This window comes from Oncorhynchus masou, unplaced genomic scaffold (assembly GCF_036934945.1).
Source record: "Oncorhynchus masou masou isolate Uvic2021 unplaced genomic scaffold, UVic_Omas_1.1 unplaced_scaffold_982, whole genome shotgun sequence".
In the NCBI taxonomy this organism is placed as follows: domain Eukaryota; kingdom Metazoa; phylum Chordata; class Actinopteri; order Salmoniformes; family Salmonidae; genus Oncorhynchus; species Oncorhynchus masou.
In genome coordinates this window covers 70,539-93,465 of record NW_027016335.1, presented here as the reverse complement: position 1 = coordinate 93,465, position 22,927 = coordinate 70,539, and the positions used below count along the sequence as shown (strand labels likewise).

The following is a 22,927-nucleotide window of genomic DNA, read 5'->3' as shown; positions in this document are numbered from 1 at the left end:
GCTCACCGAATCAGCGTATTCGTCAATGTTGTTGTTTGACGCAATACGAAACATATCCCAGTCCACGTGATGGAAGCAGTCTTGGAGCGTGGAATCAGATTGGTCGGACCAGTGTTGAACAGACCTCAGCGTGGGAGCTTCTTGTTTTAGCTTTTGTCTGTAGGCAGGGAGCAACCAAATGGAGTCGTGGTCAGCTTTTCCGAAAGGAGGGCGGGGCAGGGCCTTATATGCATCGCGGAAGTTAGAATAGCAATGATCCAAGGTTTTACCAGCCCTGGTTGCGCAATCGATATGTTGATACAATTTAGGGAGTCTTGTTTTCAGATTAGCCTTGTTAAAATCCCCAGCTACAATGAATGCAGCCTCAGGATATGTGGATTTGAGTTTGCAAAGAGTCAAATAAAGTTTGTTCAGAGCCATCAATGTGTCTGCTTGGGGGGGAATATATACGGCTGTGATTATAATCGAAGAGAATTCCCTTGGTAGATAATGCGGTCGACATTTGATTGTGAGGAATTCTAAATCAGGTGAACAGAAGGACTTGAGTTCCTGTATGTTGTTGTGACCACACCACATCTGGTTAACCATAAAGCATATGCCCCCGCCCCTCTTCTTACCAGAAAGATGTTTGTTTCTGTCGGCGAGATGCGTGGAGAAACCAGCTGGCTGCACCGACTCCGATAGCGTCTCTCTAGTGAGCCATGTTTCCGTGAAGCAAAGAACGTTACAGTCCCTGATGTCCCTCTGGAATGCTACCCTTGCTCGGATTTCATCAACCTTGTTGTCAAGAGACTGGACATTGGCAAGTAGAATGCTAGGGAGTGGCGCGCGATGTGCCCGTCTCCGGAGCCTGACCAGAAGACCGCTTCGTTTGCCTCTTTTACGACGTTGTTGTTTTGGGTCGCAGGCTGGGATCCATTCCGTTGTCCTGGGTGGAAGGTAGAACACAGGATCCGCTTCGCGAAAGTCATATTCCTGGTCGTACTGATGGTGAGTTGACGCTGATCTTATATTCAGTAGTTCTTCTCGACTGTATGTAATGAAACCTAAGATGACCTGGGGTACTAATGTAAGAAATAACATGTAAAAAAAAACTGCAGAGTTTCCTAGGAACGCGAAGCGAGGCGGCCATCTCTGTCGGCGCCGGAAGTATTAATGAGTAGCTAGCCTGTTGTAGCGGCACCTGCCTGTTCAGTGCTTGTTGATAACTAGGTAGCCTGTTGTAGAGGCACCTGCCTGTTCAGTGCTTGTTGCTATCTGGGTAGCTAGCCTGTTGTAGAGCCACCTGCCTGCAGAGTGCTTGTTGCTATCTGGGTAGCTAGCCTGTGGTAGAGCCACCTGCCTGTTCAGTGCTTGTTGATAACGAGGTAGCTAGCCTGTTGTAGAGCCACCTGCCTGTTCAGTGCTTGTTGATAACTAGGTAGCGAGCCTGTTGTAGAGGCACCTGCCTGCTGAGTGCTTGTTGCTATCTGGGTAGCTAGCCTGTTGTAGAGCCACCTGCCTGTTCAGTGCTTGTTGATAACGAGGTAGCTAGCCTGTTGTAGAGCCACCTGCCTGTTCAGTGCTTGTTGATAACTAGGTAGCGAGCCTGTTGTAGAGGCACCTGCCTGCTGAGTGCTTGTTGCTATCTGGGTAGCTCGCCTGTTGTAGAGCCACCTGCCTGTTCAGTGCTTGTTGATAACGAGGTAGCTAGCCTGTTGTAGAGCCACCTGCCTGTTCAGTGCTTGTTGATAACGAGGTAGCTAGCCTGTTGTAGAGCCACCTGCCTGTTCAGTGCTTGTTGATAACTAGGTAGCGAGCCTGTTGTAGAGCCACCTGCCTGTACAGTGCTTGTTGATAACTAGGTAGCGAGCCTGTTGTAGAGCCACCTGCCTGTTCAGTGCTTGTTGATAATTAGGTAGCGAGCCTTTTGTAGAGCCACCTGCCTGTTCAGTGCTTGTTGATAACTAGGTAGCGAGCCTGTTGTAGAGCCACCTGCCTGTTCAGTGCTTGTTGATAACTAGGTAGCGAGCCTGTTGTAGAGCCACCTGCCTGTTCAGTGCTTGTTGATAACTAGGTAGCTAGCCTGTTGTAGAGGCACCTGCTTGCTGAGTGCTTATTGCTATCTGGGTAGCTAGCCTTTTGTAGAGCCACCTGCCTGTTCAGTGCTTGTTGATAACTAGGTAGCGAGCCTTTTGTAGAGCCACCTGCCTGTTCAGTGCTTGTTGATAACTAGGTAGCGAGCCTGTTGTAGAGCCACCTGCCTGTTCAGTGCTTGTTGATAACTAGGTAGCGAGCCTGTTGTAGAGGCACCTGCCTGTTCAGTGCTTGTTGATAACTAGGTAGCGAGCCTGTTGTAGAGGCACCTGCCTGCTTAGTGCTTGTTGCTATCTGGGTAGCTAGCCTGTTGTAGAGCCACCTGCCTGCTGAGTGCTTGTTGCTATCTGGGTAGCTAGCCTGTTGTAGAGCCACCTGCCTGTTCAGTGCTTGTTGATAACTAGGTAGCTAGCCTGTTGTAGAGCCACCTGCCTGCTGAGTGCTTGTTGCTAACTAGGTAGCTAGCCTGTTGTAGAGCCACCTGCCTGCTGAGTGCTTCTTGCTAACTAGGTAGCGAGCCTGTTGTAGAGGCACCTGCCTGTTCAGTGCTTGTTGATAACTAGGTAGCTAGCCTGTTGTAGAGCCACCTGCCTGCTGAGTGCTTGTTGATAACTAGGTAGCTAGCCTGTTGTAGAGCCACCTGCCTGCTGATTGCTTCTTGCTAACTAGGTAGCTAGCCTGTTGTAGAGCCACCTGCCTGCTGAGTGCTTGTTTGTTAACTGGGAAGCTAGCCTGTTGTAGAGCCACCTGCCTGCTGAGTGCTTCTTGCTAACTAGGTAGCTAGCCTGTTGTAGAGCCACCTGCCTGTGGAGTGCTTGTTGCTAACTAGGTAGTTAGCCTGTTGTAGAGCCACCTGCCTGCTGAGTGCTTGTTTTTAACTGGGTAGCTCGCCTGTTGTAAGGCCTTGTAGGGCCTACTGTAGGTAAACCAAGATCATGTGGTTTACAAGAAACTGTATAGGACTATAAGAAGTCACATGGTACCACCGTGGAGTATTAGGTGGATTCCTTCTCATAACCCTGACACAGCTCCTCCACTTCTCCTTTTCTCACACCAAACTTTCATATTTTCATCTTTCACTTTCCTCTCTTTTCTCTCTGTAGTTTTTGTAACATATTTAGACGTATGTAAAACCTAAAGAAAGTGATGCATCAGCAGACTAAATTCAGGGCCCATGTTAATCAAACGTGTCAGTGTAGGTGTGCTGAGCTAGGATCTGTTTATCATTTTTTATCATAATGAATAAGGTCTTGTGGACAGGGATGAGTTGATCTCAGGTCAGTTTTCCTGAGATGGTTCATCTCTAGATCTGCATTTGCTTTGCATTGAGTCCAGGTTTAGATTCATTTCACCAAAGAAGATTCTCTGCACTGTCATTCACACAGACCACATTATTTCACAAAATATTTACTTGAAAGTACGGTATAGACACATCTTGGTATTGAGTCTTTCAAGTTTTCTAACGTTAGGGGATTTTGGAGTAGCAGCATTTTCAACCATTCATAACCCCAGGATTTGTGCTTGAAAGAGGGGGTTGTGTAACACTTCTGTGCAGCAGTCTGAAAATTAAACTTTCAGTTGGACTTGAGCTTGACTGAACTTTAGTTACATTTCCTTCCTGTTTCCAACCAACCACACATTCTGTTGTTGTCACATGATGTATCTGAACCTATCAGACAGTGGTACATCAGTTCATTATTGTTTGGCCTGTCTTAATAATGCTTTATCATTACTATTGTGTTATCAATCAAATGTATTTATTAAGCCCGTCTTACATCAGCTGATGTCACAAATTGCTGTACAGAAACCCAGCCTAAAACCTCAAACAGCAAGCAACGCAGGTGTAGAAGCACGGCGGCTAGGAAAAACTCCCTAGAAATGCAAGAACCTATAATAGACCAGCTAGGGATCCTACAATGACTAGCTAGGGATCCTATAATAGACCAGCTAGGGATCCTACAATAGACCAGCTAGGGATCCTACAATAGACCAGCTAGGGATCTTACTATAGACCAGCCAGGGATCTAACTATAGGCCAGCTAGGGATCTAACTATAGGCCTGCTAGGGATCTAACTATAGGCCTGCTAGGGATCTAACTATAGACCAGCTAGGGATCTTACTATAGGCCTGCTAGGGATCTAACTATAGGCCTGCTAGGGATCTAACTATAGGCCTGCTAGGGATCTAACTATAGACCAGCTAGGGATCTTACTATAGGCCTGCTAGGGATCTAACTATAGGCCTGCTAGGGATCTAACTATAGACCAGCTAGGGATCTTACTATAGGCCTGCTAGGGATCTTACTATAGGCCTGCTAGGGATCTTACAATAGGCCAGCTAGGGATGTTACTATAGGCCTGCTAGGGATCCTACAATAGGCCAGCTAGGGATCTTACTATAGGCCAGCTAGGGATCTTACTATAGGCCAGCTAGGGATCCTACAATAGACCAGCTAGGGATGTTACTATAGGCCTGCTAGGGATCCTACAATAGACCAGCTAGGGATGTTACTATAGGCCTGCTAGGGATCCTACAATAGGCCAGCTAGGGATCTTACTATAGGCCAGCTAGGGATCTTACTATAGGCCAGCTAGGGATCCTACTATAGGCCAGCTAGGGATCTTACTATAGGCTTGCTAGGGATCTTACTATAGGCCAGCTAGGGATCCTACTATAGACCAGCTAGGGATCTTACTATAGGCCTGCTAGGGATCCTACAATATGCCTGTTAGGGGTCTTACTGTAGGCCTGCTAGGGATCCTACTATAGGTTTTCAAAGGATCCTACTATAGGCCAGCTAGGGATCCTACTATAGGCCTGCTAGGGATCCTACTATAGGCCAGCTAGGGATCTTACTATAGGCCTGCTAGGGATCCTACAATAGGCCTGCTAGGGATCCTACAATAGGCCTGCTAGGGATCCTACTATAGGCCTGCTAGGGATCCTACAATAGGTCTGCTAGGGATCCTACAATAGACCAGCTAGGGATGTTACTATAGGCCTGCTAGGGATCCTACAATAGGCCAGCTAGGGATCCTACTATAGGCCTGCTAGGGATCCTACAATAGGCCAGCTAGGGATCTTACTATAGGCCTGCTAGGGATCCTACTATAGGCCTGCTAGGGATCCTACAATAGACCAGCTAGGGATGTTACTATAGGCCTGCTAGGGATCCTACAATAGGCCAGCTAGGGATCCTACTATAGGCCAGCTAGGGATCCTACAATAGGCCAGCTAGGGATCTTACTATAGGCCAGCTAGGGATCTTACTATAGGCCAGCTAGGGATCCTACTATAGGCCAGCTAGGGATCTTACTATAGGCTTGCTAGGGATCTTACTATAGGCCAGCTAGGGATCCTACTATAGGCCTGCTAGGGATCTTACTATAGGCCAGCTAGGGATCTTACTATAGGCCAGCTAGGGATCTTACTATAGGCTTGCTAGGGATCCTACTATAGGCCAGCTAGGGATCTTACTATAGGCCTGCTAGGGATCTTACTATAGGCCTGCTAGGGATCTTACTATAGGCCTGCTAGGGATCTAACTATAGGCCTGCTAGGGATCCTACTATAGGCCTGCTAGGGATCTTACTATAGGCTTGCTAGAGATCCTACTATAGGCCTGCTAGGGATCTAACTATAGGCCTGCTAGGGATCCTACTATAGGCCTGCTAGGGATCTTACTATAGGCCAGCTAGGGATCCTACTATAGGCTTGTTAGGGATCCTACTATAGGCCAGCTAGGGATCTTACTATAGGCCTGCTAGGGATCTTACTATAGACCAGCTAGGGATCTTACTATAGACCAGCTAGGGATCTTACTATAGACCAGCTAGGGATCTTACTATAGACCAGCTAGGGATCCTACTATAGGCCAGCTAGGGATCTTACTATAGGCTTGCAAGGGATCTTACTATAGGCCAGCTAGGGATCCTACAATAGGCCTGCTAGGGATCTTACTATAGGCCTGCTAGGGATCCTACAATATGCCTGTTAGGGGTCTTACTATAGGCCTGCTAGGGATCCTACTATAGGCCTGCTAGGGATCCTACTATAGGCCTGCTAGGGATCCTACTATAGGCCTGCTAGGGATCCTACTATAGGCCAGCTAGGGATCTTACTATAGGCCTGCTAGGGATCCTACTATAGGCCTGCTAGGGATCTTACTATAGGCCAGCTAGTGATCCTACTATAGGCCTGCTAGGGATCCTACTATAGGCCTGCTAGGGATCTTACTATAGGCCAGCTAGTGATCTTACTATAGGCCTGCTAGGGATCCTACTATAGGCCTGCTAGGGATCCTACTATAGGCCAGCTAGGGATCCTACTATAGGCCTGCTAGGGATCCTACTATAGGCCTGCTAGGGATCCTACTATAGGCCTGCAAAGGATCCTACTATAGGCCTGCTAGGGATCTTACTATAGGCCTGCTTGTTAGTCTATAATAGGCCAGCTGACTGCAGAATGCCAAATCCTTTAAAGTGAAGGGGGATTGTTTAACGTTGCCAGCTAGGCCTGTCATGGACAGTTTGGTGAATCTGTTGTTGACTAAAACCATTCTAGCACCTTCCTCCTGAACAGGGTGCAACAACCAGTGACTGAGTTACTGAAGGTCGGGACTCAAACAGGGTTAGACTGTTCAGAACCCAGTTTGAACACTGAACATTTTTATAAAACGGCAGTTGACAGGGCTTTAAATAAGATATAGACACATTCAGCCTTCCAAGTTTTCTAAGCTTTAGAATGTTGGAGTAGCTGAATATTCAACCATTAATTTGAACCTAGAAGCTTTGACCCCAAAAGCTCATGTGCTTGAGAGAGAGGGGAAATGAAACACTTCCATGCAGCATTCTGTAGCTTGAACTTTCAGTTTGACATGAGCTTCACTTACTGCCTGTTAACCACATGTTACCTTGTATCTGAACCTACCACCTAGTGGTATATTAGTTCATAATTGTTTGGACAAATAATTTAAAGGATATGCTGATGTTGACACGAAAGGTGGGGTCTCTCAGACTATAAAAAACACGTTATTCCAATCTTACATTGATGCTCATTCATTTAACATATTTGTATGCATCTGTTTTCAACTCTCAAAGACTGTGGTAAGATTGTATTTCTCTATTTCACCAGATATGATCATTTTATGAGGTGTGTTTATTGTCTGATTCTTATGTAATATGTTAGTGTCTCTGGGAGACTAAGCAGGCGAACAGTAAACAGGACAAAGTACATATCTACAATACATTCGGAAAGTATTCAGACCCCTTGACTTTTTCCACGTTTTGTTACATTACAGCCTTATTCTGAAATGCATTAAATTGTTTTTTTCCTCTCATCAATCTACACAAAGAAAAACATAATGAAAAAAAAAACGTAAATATTACATTGACGTAAGTATTCAGACCTTTCACTCAGTACTTTGTTGAAGCTCCTATTGCAGCGATTACAGCATTGAGTCTTCTTGGGAATGTTGCTACGAGCTTGGCACACCTGCTCTGATTGGGCAACTCAAGGACATTCAGAGACTTGTCCCGAAGCCACTCCTAAGTTGTCTTGGCTGTGTGCTTAGGGTCATTGTCCTGTTGGAAGGTTCTCAGTGCTCTGTACTTTGCTCCGTTCATCTTTCCCTCGATCCTGACTGATCTCCCAGTCCCTGCTGCTGAAAAACATCCCCATAGTATGATGCTGCCACCACCATGATTCACCGTAGGGATGGTGCCAGGTTTCCTTCAAACTTGACACTTGGCATTCAGGCCAAAGTGTTCAATCTTGCTTTCTTCAGACCAGAGCCTCTTGTTTCTCATTGTCTGAGAGTCCTTTAGGTGCCTCTTGGCAACCTCCAAGTGGGCTGTTATGTGCCTTTTTCTACCATCTGTCTGGCCACTCCACCATAAAGTCCTAATTGGTGTAGTGCTGCAGAGTTGGTTGTCCTTCTGGAAGGTTCTCCCATCTCCACAGAGGAACTCTGTCCGACTGACCATTGGGTTCTTGGTCACCTCCCTGACCAAGGGCCTTCTCCTCCGATTGCTCAGTTTGGCCGGGCGGCCATCTTTAGGAAGAGTCTTGGTGGATCCAAACTATTTCAATTTAAGAATGATGGAGGCCACTGTGTTCTTGGGGACCTTCCTTTTTGGTACCCTTCCCCAGATATGTACCTCGACACAATCCTGTCTCGGAGCTTTACGGACAATTCCTTTGACATCGTGGCTTGGTTTTCACTCTGACATGCAATGTCAACTGTGGGACCTTGTATAGACAGACCTTATAATGGTCTGAATACTTATGCATATAATATATTTCTGTTTTTTAATACATTTGCAAAAAAAATCCCAAAACTTGTTTATACTTGTTATTATTGTGTATTTTTTTCTAGATCGATGAGGATTTAAAGAAAATACAAATCATTATACAATAAGAAATTATGTATTTGTTTTTATTTTTAAAACATTTGCAAAAAAATCAAAAACATGTTTATACTTGTCATTATGGGGTATTTTATGTAGATCGATGAGGATTTTCTTTTATAAAACCATTATACGATTATAGGCAGTAACGTAACAAAATGTGGAAAAAGTCAAGGGGTCTGAATACTTTCTGAATGCACTGTATGTCAAGTACTGAAGTGTGCTTGTTTGAGCTCGACCAACGTGTATGTGTCACTAGTTGGGTAGAGATTGGGACTATCCTACTGTTTCCTTTGTACTGTTTAAGTCAGGTGACCTCAAGTATTTGCCTTGACGACACTTAAGGCACAGTTACAAACCTATACTAGAGCAGAAGTAACAGAGGAAAATATAGCATTTAACTTCTAGAAATGTAAGAGTCAATCTATACAAACACAGGTGGAGAATCCAACAATGCAGACCATGGATATTGATGATGACACGTCTCCCAACAAGCCCAGTGTTACATTTTCAGGTATCAATTCAAGTACAAGCACACAGCCTTTGTACCTTCAAATGCTGGATGATATAAGTATTTTAACATTACCAGAGAGAGTGCAAAGATCTTACATGCTACATCGCTGTGATTCAGCTAATTTTCCATGGTGGAAGAGACCCTCTGGAATTGGTGCAGTGTGTCTCGGGCTGCTGTGTGTTCTCCTATTGACTGGGATCATAGGCCTGTTTGTCTACTGTAAGTTTAGAATGTTTTGACATAAATATTTGTAACCTTCAGTGGTGTAATAGTTAAACATATGTATATAATTTTCCATTTTAAAGATGGTGTCATTGATCATCACTACTCAACAGAGAGAGACCAACAGACCAGTTACAGCCTTCTGACTAAAGAAGGAGATCAGCAACCAACCAGTTATAATAACTTGACTAAAGAGAGAGACCAGCTACAGAGCAGTTACAACAACCTGACTGAAGAGAGAGACGAGCTACAGACCAGTTACAACACCCTGACTAAAGAGAGAGACCAGCTACAGACCAGTTACAACACCCTGACTAAAGAGAGAGACCAGCTACAGACCAGTCACAACACCCTGACTAAAGAGAGAGACCAGCTACAGACCAGTTACAACACCCTGACTAAAAAGAGAGACCAGCTACAGAATAGTCTCGCAACCAAAACTAAGGAGAAAGACCAGTTGCAGAATACTCTCAACACAATAACTCAGGAAAGAGATCAACTGCAGAATAGTCTTAATACAAAAACAAAGGAGAGAAACCAGCTACAGAGTAGCCTAAATACCAGGACCACAGAGAGAGACCAGCTACAGAATAGCCTAAATACCAGGACCACAGAGAGAGACCAGCTACAGAATAGCCTAAATACCAGGACCACAGAGAGAGACCAGCTACAGAATAGCCTAAATACCAGGACCACCGAGAGAGACCAGCTACAGAGTAGCCTAAATACCAGGACCACAGAGAGAGACCAGCTACAGAGTAGCCTAAATACCAGGACCACAGAGAGAGACCAGCTACAGAATAGCCTAAATACCAGGACCACAGAGAGAGACCAGATACAGAATAGTCTAAATACCAGGACCACTGAGAGAGACCAGCTACAGAATAGTCTTAATACCAAAACTAAGGACAGAGACCAGTTGCGGAATACTCTTACCACAATAACTCAGGAGAGAGACCAGTTGCAGAATAGTCTAAATAACAGGACCATGGAGAGAGACCAGTTACAGAATCATCTAAATACAACAACCACTGAAATGGACAAGTTGAAGAAGAGTGTGGAGAATAGAACTATGGAGCGTGACCAGCTACAGAAGCAGAGGGACAGGCTGAACTGTAATATCACAGGTAAGGACAGTCATTTGCAGTAGAGCCCTGTTTTCAATACAACAAAATAAAAACATGTGCACAACTACACAGACAAGATGCCTGAAGAAAACAATCACAATTAACATTTAAAAGATCCGAAATCTATTTTTTTTCATTGTGCAGGGAGCAGCAAACATCCATTCTAATAGTTTTTTGTAAATTGTTCCACATGTAAGGTGCATCACCACTGAAGGGGCATGTTCTGATCTGTGTAGAAACTGTGGGGATCTGAAGTGTAATGTAATACATTGACCCAGTTTTCTAATTAGTAATTCTAGAAGAGACTAGAGATGTCAGATACATTGGAAGTTTTGACTTGTACACCAAGCTGCCTCTACAGAAAGAGGAGACTAGATCCTATAAGATGTTCTGACCTCTCACAAGCTCTCTCATCAAGCTGCCTCTACAGAAACAGGAGCATAGATCCTATGAGATGTTCTGACCTCTCACAAGCTCTCTCATCAAGCTGCCTCTACAGAAACAGGAGCATAGATCCTATGAGCTGTTCTGACCTCTCACAAGCTCTCTCATCAAGCTGCCTCTACAGAAACAGGAGCATAGATCCTATAAGATGTTCTGACCTCTCACAAGCTCTCTCATCAAGCTGCCTCTACAGAAACAGGAGCATAGATCATATGAGCTGTTCTGACCTCTCACAAGCTCTCTCATCAAGCTGCCTCTACAGAAAGAGGAGCATAGATCCTATGAGCTGTTCTGACCTCTCACAAGCTCTCTCATCAAGCTGCCTCTACAGAAACAGGAGCATAGATCCTATAAGATGTTCTGACCTCTCACAAGCTCTCTCATCAAGCTGCCTCTACAGAAACAGGAGCATAGATCATATGAGCTGTTCTGACCTCTCACAAGCTCTCTCATCAAGCTGCCTCTACAGAAACAGGAGCATAGATCCTATGAGCTGTTCTGACCTCTCACAAGCTCTCTCATCAAGCTGCCTCTACAGAAACAGGAGCATAGATCATATGAGCTGTTCTGACCTCTCACAAGACAAGGCTCATGCAAAGCTACTTACTTATTCAATGTGTGAATAAATAATAGTTGCAAAGTTATGTTTAACTTGAAAGTGTCACTGAACAAAAATATAAAGGCAACATGTAAAGTGTTGGTCCCATGTTTCATGAGCTGAAATAAAATATATCAGAAATGTTCCATATGCATGTTCCAAAGCTCAAATGTTGTGCACAGATTTGTTTACGTCTCTGTTAGTGAGCTTATCTCTTTTGCCAAGATAATCCATCGACCTGACAGGTGTGGCATATCAAGAAGCTGATTAAACAGCATGATAATTACACAGGTGCACCTTGTGCTGGGGATAGTAAGAGGCCACTCTAAAATGTGCAGTTCTGTCCACAACACAATGCCGTCTATGACTCAAAGTTTTGAGGAAGCATGCAGTTTGCATGATGACTCCAAGAATGTCGACCCGACCTGTTGTCAGATATTTTTATGTTAATTTCTCTACATTAAGCCTGCTCCAACTTCGTTTTAGAGAATTTGGCATTACGTCCGACCGGCCTCACAACCGCAGACCACGTGTAACCACGCCAGCTCAGGACCTCCACATCTGACTCCTTCACCTGCCACCCGGACAGCTGATGAAACTGGGTTTGCGCAACAAGAATTTCAGTGCAAACTGTCAGAAATCGTCTCAGGAAGCTCATCTGCATGTAGCAAGGATCTGTACACATTTCCTGGAAGATGAAAATGTCCCAGTTCTTCCATGTCCTGAAAAGTCACCAGACATGTCACCCATTGAGCATGTCTGTGATGCTCTGGATTGACATGTACGACAGTGTGTTCCAGTTCCCGCCAATATCCAGCAACTTTGCACAGCCATTGAAGTGGAGTGGGACAACATTCCACAGGCCACAATCAACAGCCTGATCAACTCTATGTGAAGGAGACAAATGATGGTTGTCTGATCCACACCCCAACCTTTTATTTAAGATATCTGTGACCAACAGATGCGTGTCTGTATTCCCAGTCATGTGAAATCCGTACATTAGGGCCTAAAAAATGTATTTCAGTAGACTGATTTCCTTTTATGAACTGTAACTAAGTAAAATCTTTGAAATGCATTCATGTTGCGTTTATAATTTTGTTCAGTGTAAAACCTTCCTAATGAAGGGCAGAATCTCAATCAGCTCATTGGAAGGGTTCATTAACTTTATCTGAGGAATGCTCTTTTGATTTTAAATAACATTCAAGTAACACATATGGTAAATGTGAAACTTCTAGGGTCCTGTCCTGAAGGATGGAGAAGGTTTGGCTGCAGCTGTTACTACCTCTCTACTGAGGAGAAATCCTGGGAGGAGAGTAGACAGGACTGTCTGGAGAGAGGAGCAGATCTGGTGATCATTAACAGTGAAGAGGAACAGGTGAGAGACAGAGCTACTTTATTTATTAGTCCATAATGTATAGTTAACAATGATTTTTCCTGTTCCTCAACAACAGACATTCATCAATGGGTTTGAATCAGTCCTTTTTGCCTGGATTGGTCTGACTGATTCTGTTACTGAGGGGACCTGGAAATGGGTGGACGGCACCCCACTGACCACAGCAAGGTAAGAGACTACTGCTCTATAATAACACTGACCACCCCAAGGTAAGAGAATACTGCTCTAATAACACTGACCACCCCAAGGTAAGAGACTACTGATCTAATGACACTGACCACCCCAAGGTAAGAGACTACTGCTCTAATAACACTGACCACCCCAAGGTAAGAGACTACTGCTCTAATAACACTGACCACCCCAAGGTAAGAGACTACTGATCTAATGACACTGACCACCCCAAGGTAAGAGACTACTGCTCTAATAACACTGACCACCCCAAGGTAAGAGACTACTGCTCTAATAACACTGACCACCCCAAGGTAAGAGACTACTGCTCTAATAACACTGACCACCCCAAGGTAAGAGACTACTGCTCTAATAACACTGACCACCCCAAGGTAAGAGACTACTGCTCTAATAACACTGACCACCCCAAGGTAAGAGACTACTGCTCTAATTACACTGACCACCCCATGGTAAGAGACTACTGCTCTAATTACACTGACCACCCCATGGTAAGAGACTACTGCTCTATAATAACACTGACCACCCCAAGGTAAGAGACTACTGCTCTATAATAACACTGACCACCGCAAGGTAAGAGACTACTGATCTAATGACACTGACCACCCCAAGGTAAGAGACTACTGCTATATAATAACACTGACCACCCCAAGGTAAGAGACTACTGCTCTAATAACACTGACCACCCCAAGGTAAGAGACTACTGCTATATAATAACACTGACCACCCCAAGGTAAGAGACTACTGCTATATAATAACACTGACCACCCCAAGGTAAGAGACTACTGCTCTATAATAACACTGACCACCCCAAGGTAAGAGACTACTGCTCTATAATAACACTGACCACCCCAAGGTAAGAGACTACTTGTCATGTCTTGTTATGTCTGTTCCTGTCCTTTCTCTTCACTGTCTCTCTCTGCTGGTCTTTTTAAGTTACCTTCTCTGTCTCTCATTCTTCAGCTGTTCTACATCTCCCCTAACTAGCTCATTCACTCTTTCACACCTGTTCTCTCTTCCCCCTCTGATTAGGTCTCTATTTCTCTCTCTGTTCCTGCTACTTTCAGTGTCTGATTCTTGTTTGTGTTTTTGATGCCAGAAGCAAGCTGTCGTCGCGTTTGCTTCCACCTTGTCCTATCCTGTCGGAGTCTGCCTGGCAGGTGCATCCTGCATTATACCAACGTTCTTTTGTTCCATTGACTACGTTGGAAGAGGATTTATGCCATTCCTGTTTTTCATTAAAGAACTCTGTTTTCTGTTAAAACCGCTTTTGGGTCTTCACTCAAGTACATAACAGAAGAATCAGACCAAGAATGGACCCAGCGGCTCCGGACCCTTTTCACTCCGCCGTCGAGATCCAGGGAGCGATGCTAGGCAGACACGAGGAGGAATTGTCTGCTGCTCGACATGCCGTTGAGACCCTGGCCGTCCAAGTCTCCGACCTCACAAGACAGGTTCACCAACTCCACCTCGATCCACCGCCCACTTCCAGGGTTTCCGAGTCTCCGGAGCCCAGGATCAACAACCCGCCGTGTTACTCTGGGGAGCCCACTGAGTGCCGCTCATTCCTCACTCAGTGTGATGTGGTGTTCTCTCTCCAGCCCAACACTTACTCCAGGAGCGCAGCCCGCATCGCCTACGTCATTTCTCTCCTTACCGGACGGGCGCGTGAGTGGGGCACGGCAGTCTGGGAGGCGAGGGCTGAGTGTATTAACCAGTATCAAGACTTTAAGGAGGAGATGATACGGGTTTTTGACCGTTCTGTTTTTGGGGAGGAGGCTTCCAGGGCCCTGTCTTCCCTATGTCAGGGGAATCGATCCATAACGGATTATTCTATTGAGTTTCGCACTCTCGCTGCCTCAAGTGACTGGAACGAGCCGGCTTTGCTCGCTCGTTTTCTGGAGGGTCTCCTCGTCGAGGTTAAGGACGAGATCCTCTCCCGGGAGGTTCCTTCCAGTCTGGACTCCTTAATAGCTCTCGCTATTCGCATAGAGCGACGGTTTGATCTTCGTCGCCGAGCTCGTGGAAAGGAGCTCGCGTTCTCCGTTGCTTCCCTCTCCACATCACTGCCACCTGCCGCATCACTGCCACCCTCCTCCGCCGGCTCGGATGCTGAGCCTATGCAGCTGAGGGGTATCCGCATCTCGGCCAAGGAGAAGGAACGGAGAATCACCAATCGCCTCTGTCTCTACTGCGGCTCCGCTGGTCATTTTGTCACCTCATGTCCAGTAAAAGCCAGAGCTCATCAGTAAGAGGAGGGCTACTGGTGAGCGCAACTACTCAGGCCTCTCCTTCTGGATCACGCACTACTTTTCCGGTCCATCTCCGCTGGCCCGGTTCATCTGCTTCCTGCAGTGCCTTGATAGACTCTGGGGCGGAGGGCTGTTTTATGGACGAGACCTGGGCTCGGGAACATGACATTCCTCTCAGACAGTTAGGGAGCCCACGGCCTTGTTCGCTTTAGATGGTAGTTCTCTCCCCAAGATTCAGCGTGAGACGCTGCCTTTAACCCTCACTGTCTCTGGTAATCATAGCGAAACCATTTCTTTTTTAATTTTTCGTTCACCTTTTACACCTGTTGTTTTGGGTCATCCCTGGCTAGTGCGCCATAACCCTTCTATTAATTGGTCTAGTAATACTATCCTATCCTGGAATGTTTCTTGTCATGTGACCTGTTTAATGTCTGCTATCCCTCCTGTTTCCTCTGTCTCTTCTTCACAGGAGGAGCCTGGCGATTTGACAGGGGTGCCGGAGGAGTATCACGATCTGCGCACGGTGTTCAGTCGTTCCAAGGCCACTTCTCTCCCTCCACACCGGTCGTATGACTGTAGTATTGATCTCCTTCCGGGAACTACTCCCCCCGGGGTAGATTATACTCTCTGTCGGCTCCCGAACGTAAGGCTCTCGAGGATTATTTGTCGGTTTCGCTCGACGCCGGTACCATAGTCTCCTCCTCCTCTCCCGCCGGAGCGGGGGTTTTTTTTGTTCAGAAGAAGGACGGGTCCCTGCGCCCATGCGTGGATTATCGAGGGCTGAATGACATAACAGTTAAGAATCGTTATCCGCTTCCTCTTATGTCTTCAGCCTTCGAGATCCTGCAGGGAGCCAGGTTTTTCACCAAATTGGACCTTCGTAACGCCTACCATCTCGTGCGCATCAGGGAGGGGGACGAGTGGAAGACGGCGTTTAACACTCCGTTAGGGCACTTTGAATACCGGGTTCTTCCTTTCGGCCTCGTTAACGCTCCAGCTGTCTTTCAGGCACTAGTTAACGACGTCCTGAGAGACATGCTGAACATTTTTTTTTCGTTTACATGGACGATATCCTGATTTTTTCACCGTCTCTCTCGATTCATGTTCAGCACGTGCGACGCGTCCTCCAGCGCCTTTTGGAGAACTGTCTTTATGTGAAGGCTGAGAAGTGCATTTTTCATGCCGCCTCTGTCCCTTTTCTCGGTTCCGTTATTTCCGCTGAGGGCATTAAGATGGATCCCGCTAAGGTCCAGGCTGTCATTGATTGGCCCGTTCCTAAGTCACGCGTCGAGCTGCAGCGCTTTCTGGGCTTCGCTAATTTCTATCGTCGTTTCATCCGTAATTTCGGTCAGGTGGCAGCTCCCCTCACAGCCCTTACTTCTGTTAAGACGTGCTTTAAGTGGTCCGTTTCCGCCCAGGGAGCTTTTGATCTTCTTAAGAATCGTTTTACATCCGCTCCTATTCTTGTTAAACCTGACATCTCTAGACAGTTTGTTGTTGAGGTTGACGCGTCAGAGGTGGGCGTGGGAGCCATTCTTTCTCAGCGCTCTCTCTCTGACGGCAAGGTCCATCCTTGCGCGTTTTTCTCTCATCGCTTATCGCCGTCAGAACGTAACTATGATGTTGGTAATCGCGAACTGCTCGCCATCCGCTTAGCCCTAGGCGAATGGCGACAGTGGTTGGAGGGGGCGACCGTTCCTTTTGTCGTTTGGACTGACCATAGGAACCTTGAGTACATCCGTTCAGCCAAACGACTTAATGCGCGTCAGGCTCGTTGGGCTTTGTTTTTCGCTCGTTATGAGTTTGTTATTTCTTATCGTCCGGGCTCAAAAACACCAAGCCTGATGCTTTATCTCGTCTCTTCAGTTCTTCTGAGGTCTCCACCGACCCCGAGGGGATTCTCCCTGACGGGCGTGTTGTCGGGTTGACTGTCTGGGGAATTGAGAGGCAGGTAAAGCAAGCACTCGCTCACACTCCGTCGCCGCGAGCTTGTCCTAGGAACCTTCTGTTCGTTCCCGTTCCTACTCGTCCGGCCGTTCTTCAGTGGGCCCACTCTGCCAAGTTAGCCGGCCACCCCGGCGTTCGGGTACGCTCGCTTCCATTCGCCAGCGTTTCTGGTGGCCCACTCGGGAACGTGACGCGTCGATTTGTCGCCGCTTGTTCGGTCTGCGCGCAGACTAAATCTGGGAACTCTCCTCCTGCCGGCCGTCTCAGACCGCTTCCCATTCCCTCTCGACCGTGGTCTCACATCGCTTTAGATTTTATCACCGGACTGCCTTCATCAGCGGGGAAGACAGTTATTCTTACGGTTGTCGATAGATTCTCTAAGGCGGCTCATTTCATTCCTCTCGATAAGCTCCCTTCTGCTAAGGAGACGGCTCAGATCATTATCGAGAATGTTTTCCGAATTCATGGCCTTCCGTCTGACGTCGTTTCCGACAGAGGCCCGCAGTTCACGTCTCAATTTTGGAGGGAGTTTTGCCGTTTGATTGGGGCTTCCGTCAGTCTCTCGTCCGGCTTTCATCCCCAGTCTAACGGTCAAGCCGAACGGGCCAATCAGACTGTTGGTCGCATTTTACGCAGCCTTTCTTTTCGTAACCCTGCGTCTTGGTCAGAACAGCTCCCCTGGGCAGAGTACGCCCACAACTCGCTTCCCTCGTCTGCTACCGGTCTATCCCCTTTTCAGTGTAGCCTCGGGTACCAGCCTCCGCTGTTCTCATCTCAGCTCGCCGAGTCCTGCGTCCCCTCCGCTCAGGCTTTTGTCCAGCGTTGCGAGCGCACCTGGAAGGGGGTCAGGTCGGCACTTTGCCGTAATAGGGCGCAGACTGTGAGGGCCGCTAATAAGCGTAGGACCAAGAGTCCTAGATATTGTTGCGGTCAGAGAGTATGGCTCTCCACTCAGAACCTTCCCCTTAAGACAGCTTCTCGCAAGTTGGCCCCGCGGTTCATTGGTCCGTTCCGTATTTCTCAGGTCATTAATCCTGTCGCAGTGCGACTTCTTCTCCCGCGCTATCTTCGTCGCGTTCACCCGGTCTTCCATGTCTCCTGTGTTAAGCCCGTTCTTCGCGCCCCCGCTCGTCCCTCCCCCCATCCTTGTCGAGGCGCACCCATCTACAGGGTTCGTAAGATTTTGGACATGCGCCCTCGGGCCGTGGTCATCAGTACCTAGTGGATTGGGAGGGGTACGGTCCTGAGGAGAGGAGTTGGGTTCCCTCTCGGGACGTGCTGGACCGTTCGCTGATCGATGATTTCCTCCGTTGCCGCCAGGTTTCCTCCTCGAGTGCGCCAGGAGGCGCTCGGTGAGTGGGGGTACTGTCATGTCTTGTTATGTCTGTTCCTGTCCTTTCTCTTCACTCTGTCTCTCTCTGCTGGTCTTTTTAGGTTACCTTCTCTGTCTCTCATTCCTCAGCTGTTCTACATCTCCTCTAACTAGCTCATTCACCCGTTCCCACCTGTTCTCTCTTCCCCCTCTGATTAGGTCTCTATTTCTCTCTCTGTTCCTGCTACTTTCAGTGTCTGATTCTTGTTTGTGTTTTTGATGCCAGAAGCAAGCTGTCGTCTCGTTTGCTTCCACCTTGTCCTATCCTGTCGGAGTCTGCCTGGCAGGTGCATCCTGCATTATACCAACGTTCTTTTGTTCCATTGACTACGTTGGAAGAGGATTTATGCCATTCCTGTTTTTCATTAAAGAACTCTGTTTTCTGTTAAAACCGCTTTTGGGTCTTCACTCAAGTACATAACACTACTGCTCTATAATAACACTGACCACCGCAAGGTAAGAGACTACTGCTCTATTATAACACTGACCACCCCAAGGTAAGAGACTACTGCTCTATAATAACACTAAGAGACTACTGCTCTACACTGACCACCCCAAGGTAAGAGACTACTGCTCTATAATAACACTGACCACCCCAAGGTAAGAGACTACTGCTCTATAATAACACTGACCACCCCAAGGTAAGACTGACTGACCACCCCAAGGTAAGCTCTGCTTGATCTAATAACACTGACCATAATAACACTGACCACCCCAAGGTAAGAGACTACTGCTCTATAATAACACTGACCACCCCAAGGTAAGAGACTACTACTCTAATAACACTGACCACCCCAAGGTAAGAGACTACTGCTCTATAATAACACTGACCACCCCAAGGTAAGAGACTACTACTCTAATAACACTGACCACCCCAAGGTAAGAGACTACTGCTCTAATAACACTGACCACCCCAAGGTAAGAGACTACTGCTCTAATAACACTGACCTCCCCAAGGTAAGAGACTACTGCTCTAATAACACTGACCACCCCAAGGTAAGAGACTACTGATCTAATAACACTGACCACCCCAAGGTAAGAGACTACTGATCTAATAACACTGACCACCCCAAGGTAAGAGACTACTACTCTAATAACACTGACCTCCCCAAGGTAAGAGACTACTGCTCTAATAACACTGACCACCCCAAGGTAAGAGACTACTGATCTAATAACACTGACCACTCCAAGGTAAGAGACTTCTGATCTAATAACACTGACCACCCCAAGGTAAGAGACTACTACTCTAATAACACTGACCACCCCAAGGTAAGAGACTACTGCTCTAATAACACTGACCACCCCAAGGTAAGAGACTACTGCTCTAATAACACTGACCTCCCCAAGGTAAGAGACTACTGCTCTAATAACACTGACCACCCCAAGGTAAGAGACTACTACTCTAATAACACTGACCACCCCAAGGTAAGAGACTTCTGCTCTAATAACACTGACCACCCCAAGGTAAGAGACTACTACTCTAATAACACTGACCACCCCAAGGTAAGAGACTACTGATCTAATAATAACACTGACCACCCCAAGGTAAGAGACTACTGCTCTAATAACACTGACCACCCCAAGGTAAGAGACTACTGCTCTATTATAACACTGACCACAGTGGAAGGAGTAGGACTGATTATCTGTGTTGTTCATACTCTTTCTGAGAGAATGGTCAGTCTAACTCTGTGTTGTTTCTTCTGCAGGTATTGGACGATTGAACATCCTCTTGGTGGTACATTCCAGAACTGTGCATTCATCCATCACATGTCATCAGGCCATGGACAATGGTGGAGTTTTAATTGTTCCTCTTCAGAACAATGGATCTGTGAGAAATAGGCTTCTCTTAGGTACTTTCTCTGCACTGCTGATTAATGAACTCTACTGTATGTTAATGATGGTCTGAAGACTGGTGTGATTTGATAGAATGGTACTCTGAACTACAGGTCGGAGAGAAACACATGCACACATTCAGACACACCAACATACAGGACCTGAACAAGAGTCTCCCACGAGAGAAACGACACCTTTATTAGACAGAGGAAATTCCCTTTCGGGCCGAGAGCTGACACTGATTTTGAAGTTGCAGGCAGGGCTACCTCATCACATGACTATGAGTAACCAATCATGACCGACTCGTGTCTGCTACACAATCATTTATTCATATGTCAAACAATGATGTGTAGAATATAGATATCATTCAATAGCCACTATCAATCAATTACTGTTAAGTTCTACATTTCTAAATACATTTAAAATGACTGTATATGTTTATTAGTTGTACAGTATGTCTGCTTCTTGTGCTTTTATCATTCCGTACTTAAACAACGTGTACTTCCTGCTTATTCAATAAATAATTTAATCTAGATTAAAGACATTTCTTTGCTAGTACATTTTTGTTCTCTCTAATCTGTTCTATACTTTATCTAATATTAACATGGAGTCTAGAAGAACAAGACTCCTCTGTCTCTTTAGGATAGAGAGTGAATGTTACTGTTTACATTTGAACTCATATCATGTTCACTTCCTGTTTGTGGTGACAACACCAGATTGAAGGGTTGGATCATAACCATCAGTTCTGAAAACAGTGTCTATGGTTTTGTTACTAAACTACCTGGGACTAATCATTGACTACAGTAGGACAGGTGGAATTAAGTCCAGTTATAAGAGAGACGGGGTTTTGAGTGGATGTGATTGACAGAATGCATGAGATTCATCTGAAAGGGTATAAAACATCGAAGGTTGCTGAGGAGGACGGCTCATAATAATGTCTGGAACAGAGCAAATAGAATGGCATCAAACACAAAGAAACCATAGAAACACATAGAAACCATAGAAACCATAGAAACACATAGAAACCATAGAAACCATAGAAACACATAGAAACCATAGAAACACATAGAAACCATAGAAACACATAGAAACCATAGAAACACATAGAAACCATAGAAACACATAGAAACCATATGTTTGATGTATTTGATACCATTCCACTAATTCTGCACCAGTCATTACAAGCCCGTCCTCCACACTTAAGGTTCCACCAATAAACATCCATTCCGTGTGACCATGTATGACCCGCCTAGAGGAGCTACAGCCTGTGCTAATTCAACACTACACTACACAACACTAACCCAATACACCTGGGCTCTTTCTCAGACATCTAAACATCTGTCCACTCCTTCACTGATCTGAAAGAGCTGACCAGGTCAAAGCTAAGCCAATCTAATGAGCTTCCTTCCACCATATTGTTTACACCTGTTTCAGCCAATCAGTACAGAGGTAGGGGAGGAGACAAGCTGAAGACAAGTTAAAGAGCCTCTGGCCACATTCAGAAGCCAAACTTGCATCTATAAATCATATCAATAAAGCGGAATTGATTCCTTATTCTACACGTCAGAGAGGCATGTTTTTTTTACTACATACTATATTTCAGTTCCTAAACGTTGCATCCTGCTGAACGGGACCCTGGTCTGGTCACATGTCCATAGATTACGTATCAAGTCCACCATCTAGTGGTCAATTATTATACTGCTATACATTTCCTCAGACGAGTTTCTAACAAAGATATTCATTACCCCTTGACAACTGACAGGGGCGCTGTTTTGAAGCCTCTGCACATTCATTTTGGTGGTACTCCATTGTAAAGATTTTGGAAGATACAGAAATGCATTTAATAACGTCTACATTCAAATGACAAGTATAGTATATCAGACATCTTAATGTATGTATATTAGACAACTTAATGCATACTTTAAAATTATATTAAATGAAGATTAAAATATATAACAGATGGGTTCATTGTACAACAACAAAATCAATGAGCAACCATGGGGTACAACTGACAGGGTTGGCTTAGATTGTTGACAGCATGTAAACTATATTTCATCTCCAATGTTTGAAAACAAATACATTTGAACAATGAGCAATGAGCCCTTGTCTCAAATACATCATTACTGTTGCTGGTGAGACAGCTAGCAAATATTACCCATATTAACGTGAAATCAGTCAAAACACCTAAAACAAGAAACGGTATCAATAATGATGAAACGAGCCACATACAATTCACCACATGGAAGTTTCTTGTCAATCTTGCTAGCAATTTGGTCATCCAGAATCACAACCACTTACGTTCTCCAGCAAGAACCAAATAATGTAGCTCAAACAGAAGTGGGAACTAACAGAGTTACTGACAACAACCAAACAGAAACAGGTGGGTTTAGGAGGGGTTCTGAAAGACACTCATGGGGGAGTCCACTGGAAGTTGACTAGCAACAACAGGAACCAAGAAGACACCCATCATGAGCACCCACTAAATGTTGCCCAAGAACAGGAAAACAAATGAAAAACCCACACCAAACTGAAGACACCAAACTTGAAAGACAAGA

General features: G+C 45.7%; 1 protein-coding gene across 5 annotated transcripts; it reads left to right on the top strand.

The window, feature by feature from the left end:
* Positions 1–7,030: 7,030 nt before the first annotated feature.
* Positions 7,031–20,930, top strand: LOC135538555 (C-type lectin domain family 4 member F-like). Of its 5 annotated transcripts, none has more exons than XM_064964444.1 (7): positions 7,043–7,078; positions 8,923–8,998; positions 9,116–9,217; positions 9,304–10,347; positions 12,625–12,764; positions 12,841–12,950; positions 20,246–20,930. In XM_064964444.1, the coding sequence occupies exons 1-7, from the start codon at positions 7,058–7,060 to the stop codon at positions 20,376–20,378; spliced, it is 1,626 nt and encodes a 541-aa protein (XP_064820516.1). In that variant the 5' UTR covers positions 7,043–7,057; the 3' UTR covers positions 20,379–20,930. The 5 variants fall into 5 exon arrangements, with proteins under 5 accessions (XP_064820520.1, XP_064820516.1, XP_064820518.1 ...); XM_064964445.1 differs by lacking the exon at positions 7,043–7,078 and adding an exon at positions 7,094–7,182; XM_064964448.1 differs by lacking the exon at positions 12,841–12,950 and having other exon boundaries at positions 7,031–7,078; positions 20,246–20,345.
* The last annotated feature ends 1,997 nt before the right edge of the window (positions 20,931–22,927 follow it).

Excerpts from the sequence above, each read along its gene's own strand:
- LOC135538555 (XM_064964444.1), top strand. The coding sequence starts at position 7,058 with ATGCTGATGTTGACACGAAAG. Across the intron at positions 9,218-9,303 it reads CATAGGCCTGTTTGTCTACT|ATGGTGTCATTGATCATCAC; the intron begins GTAAGTTTAGAA and ends TCCATTTTAAAG. Across the intron at positions 10,348-12,624 it reads GCTGAACTGTAATATCACAG|GGTCCTGTCCTGAAGGATGG; the intron begins GTAAGGACAGTC and ends TGAAACTTCTAG.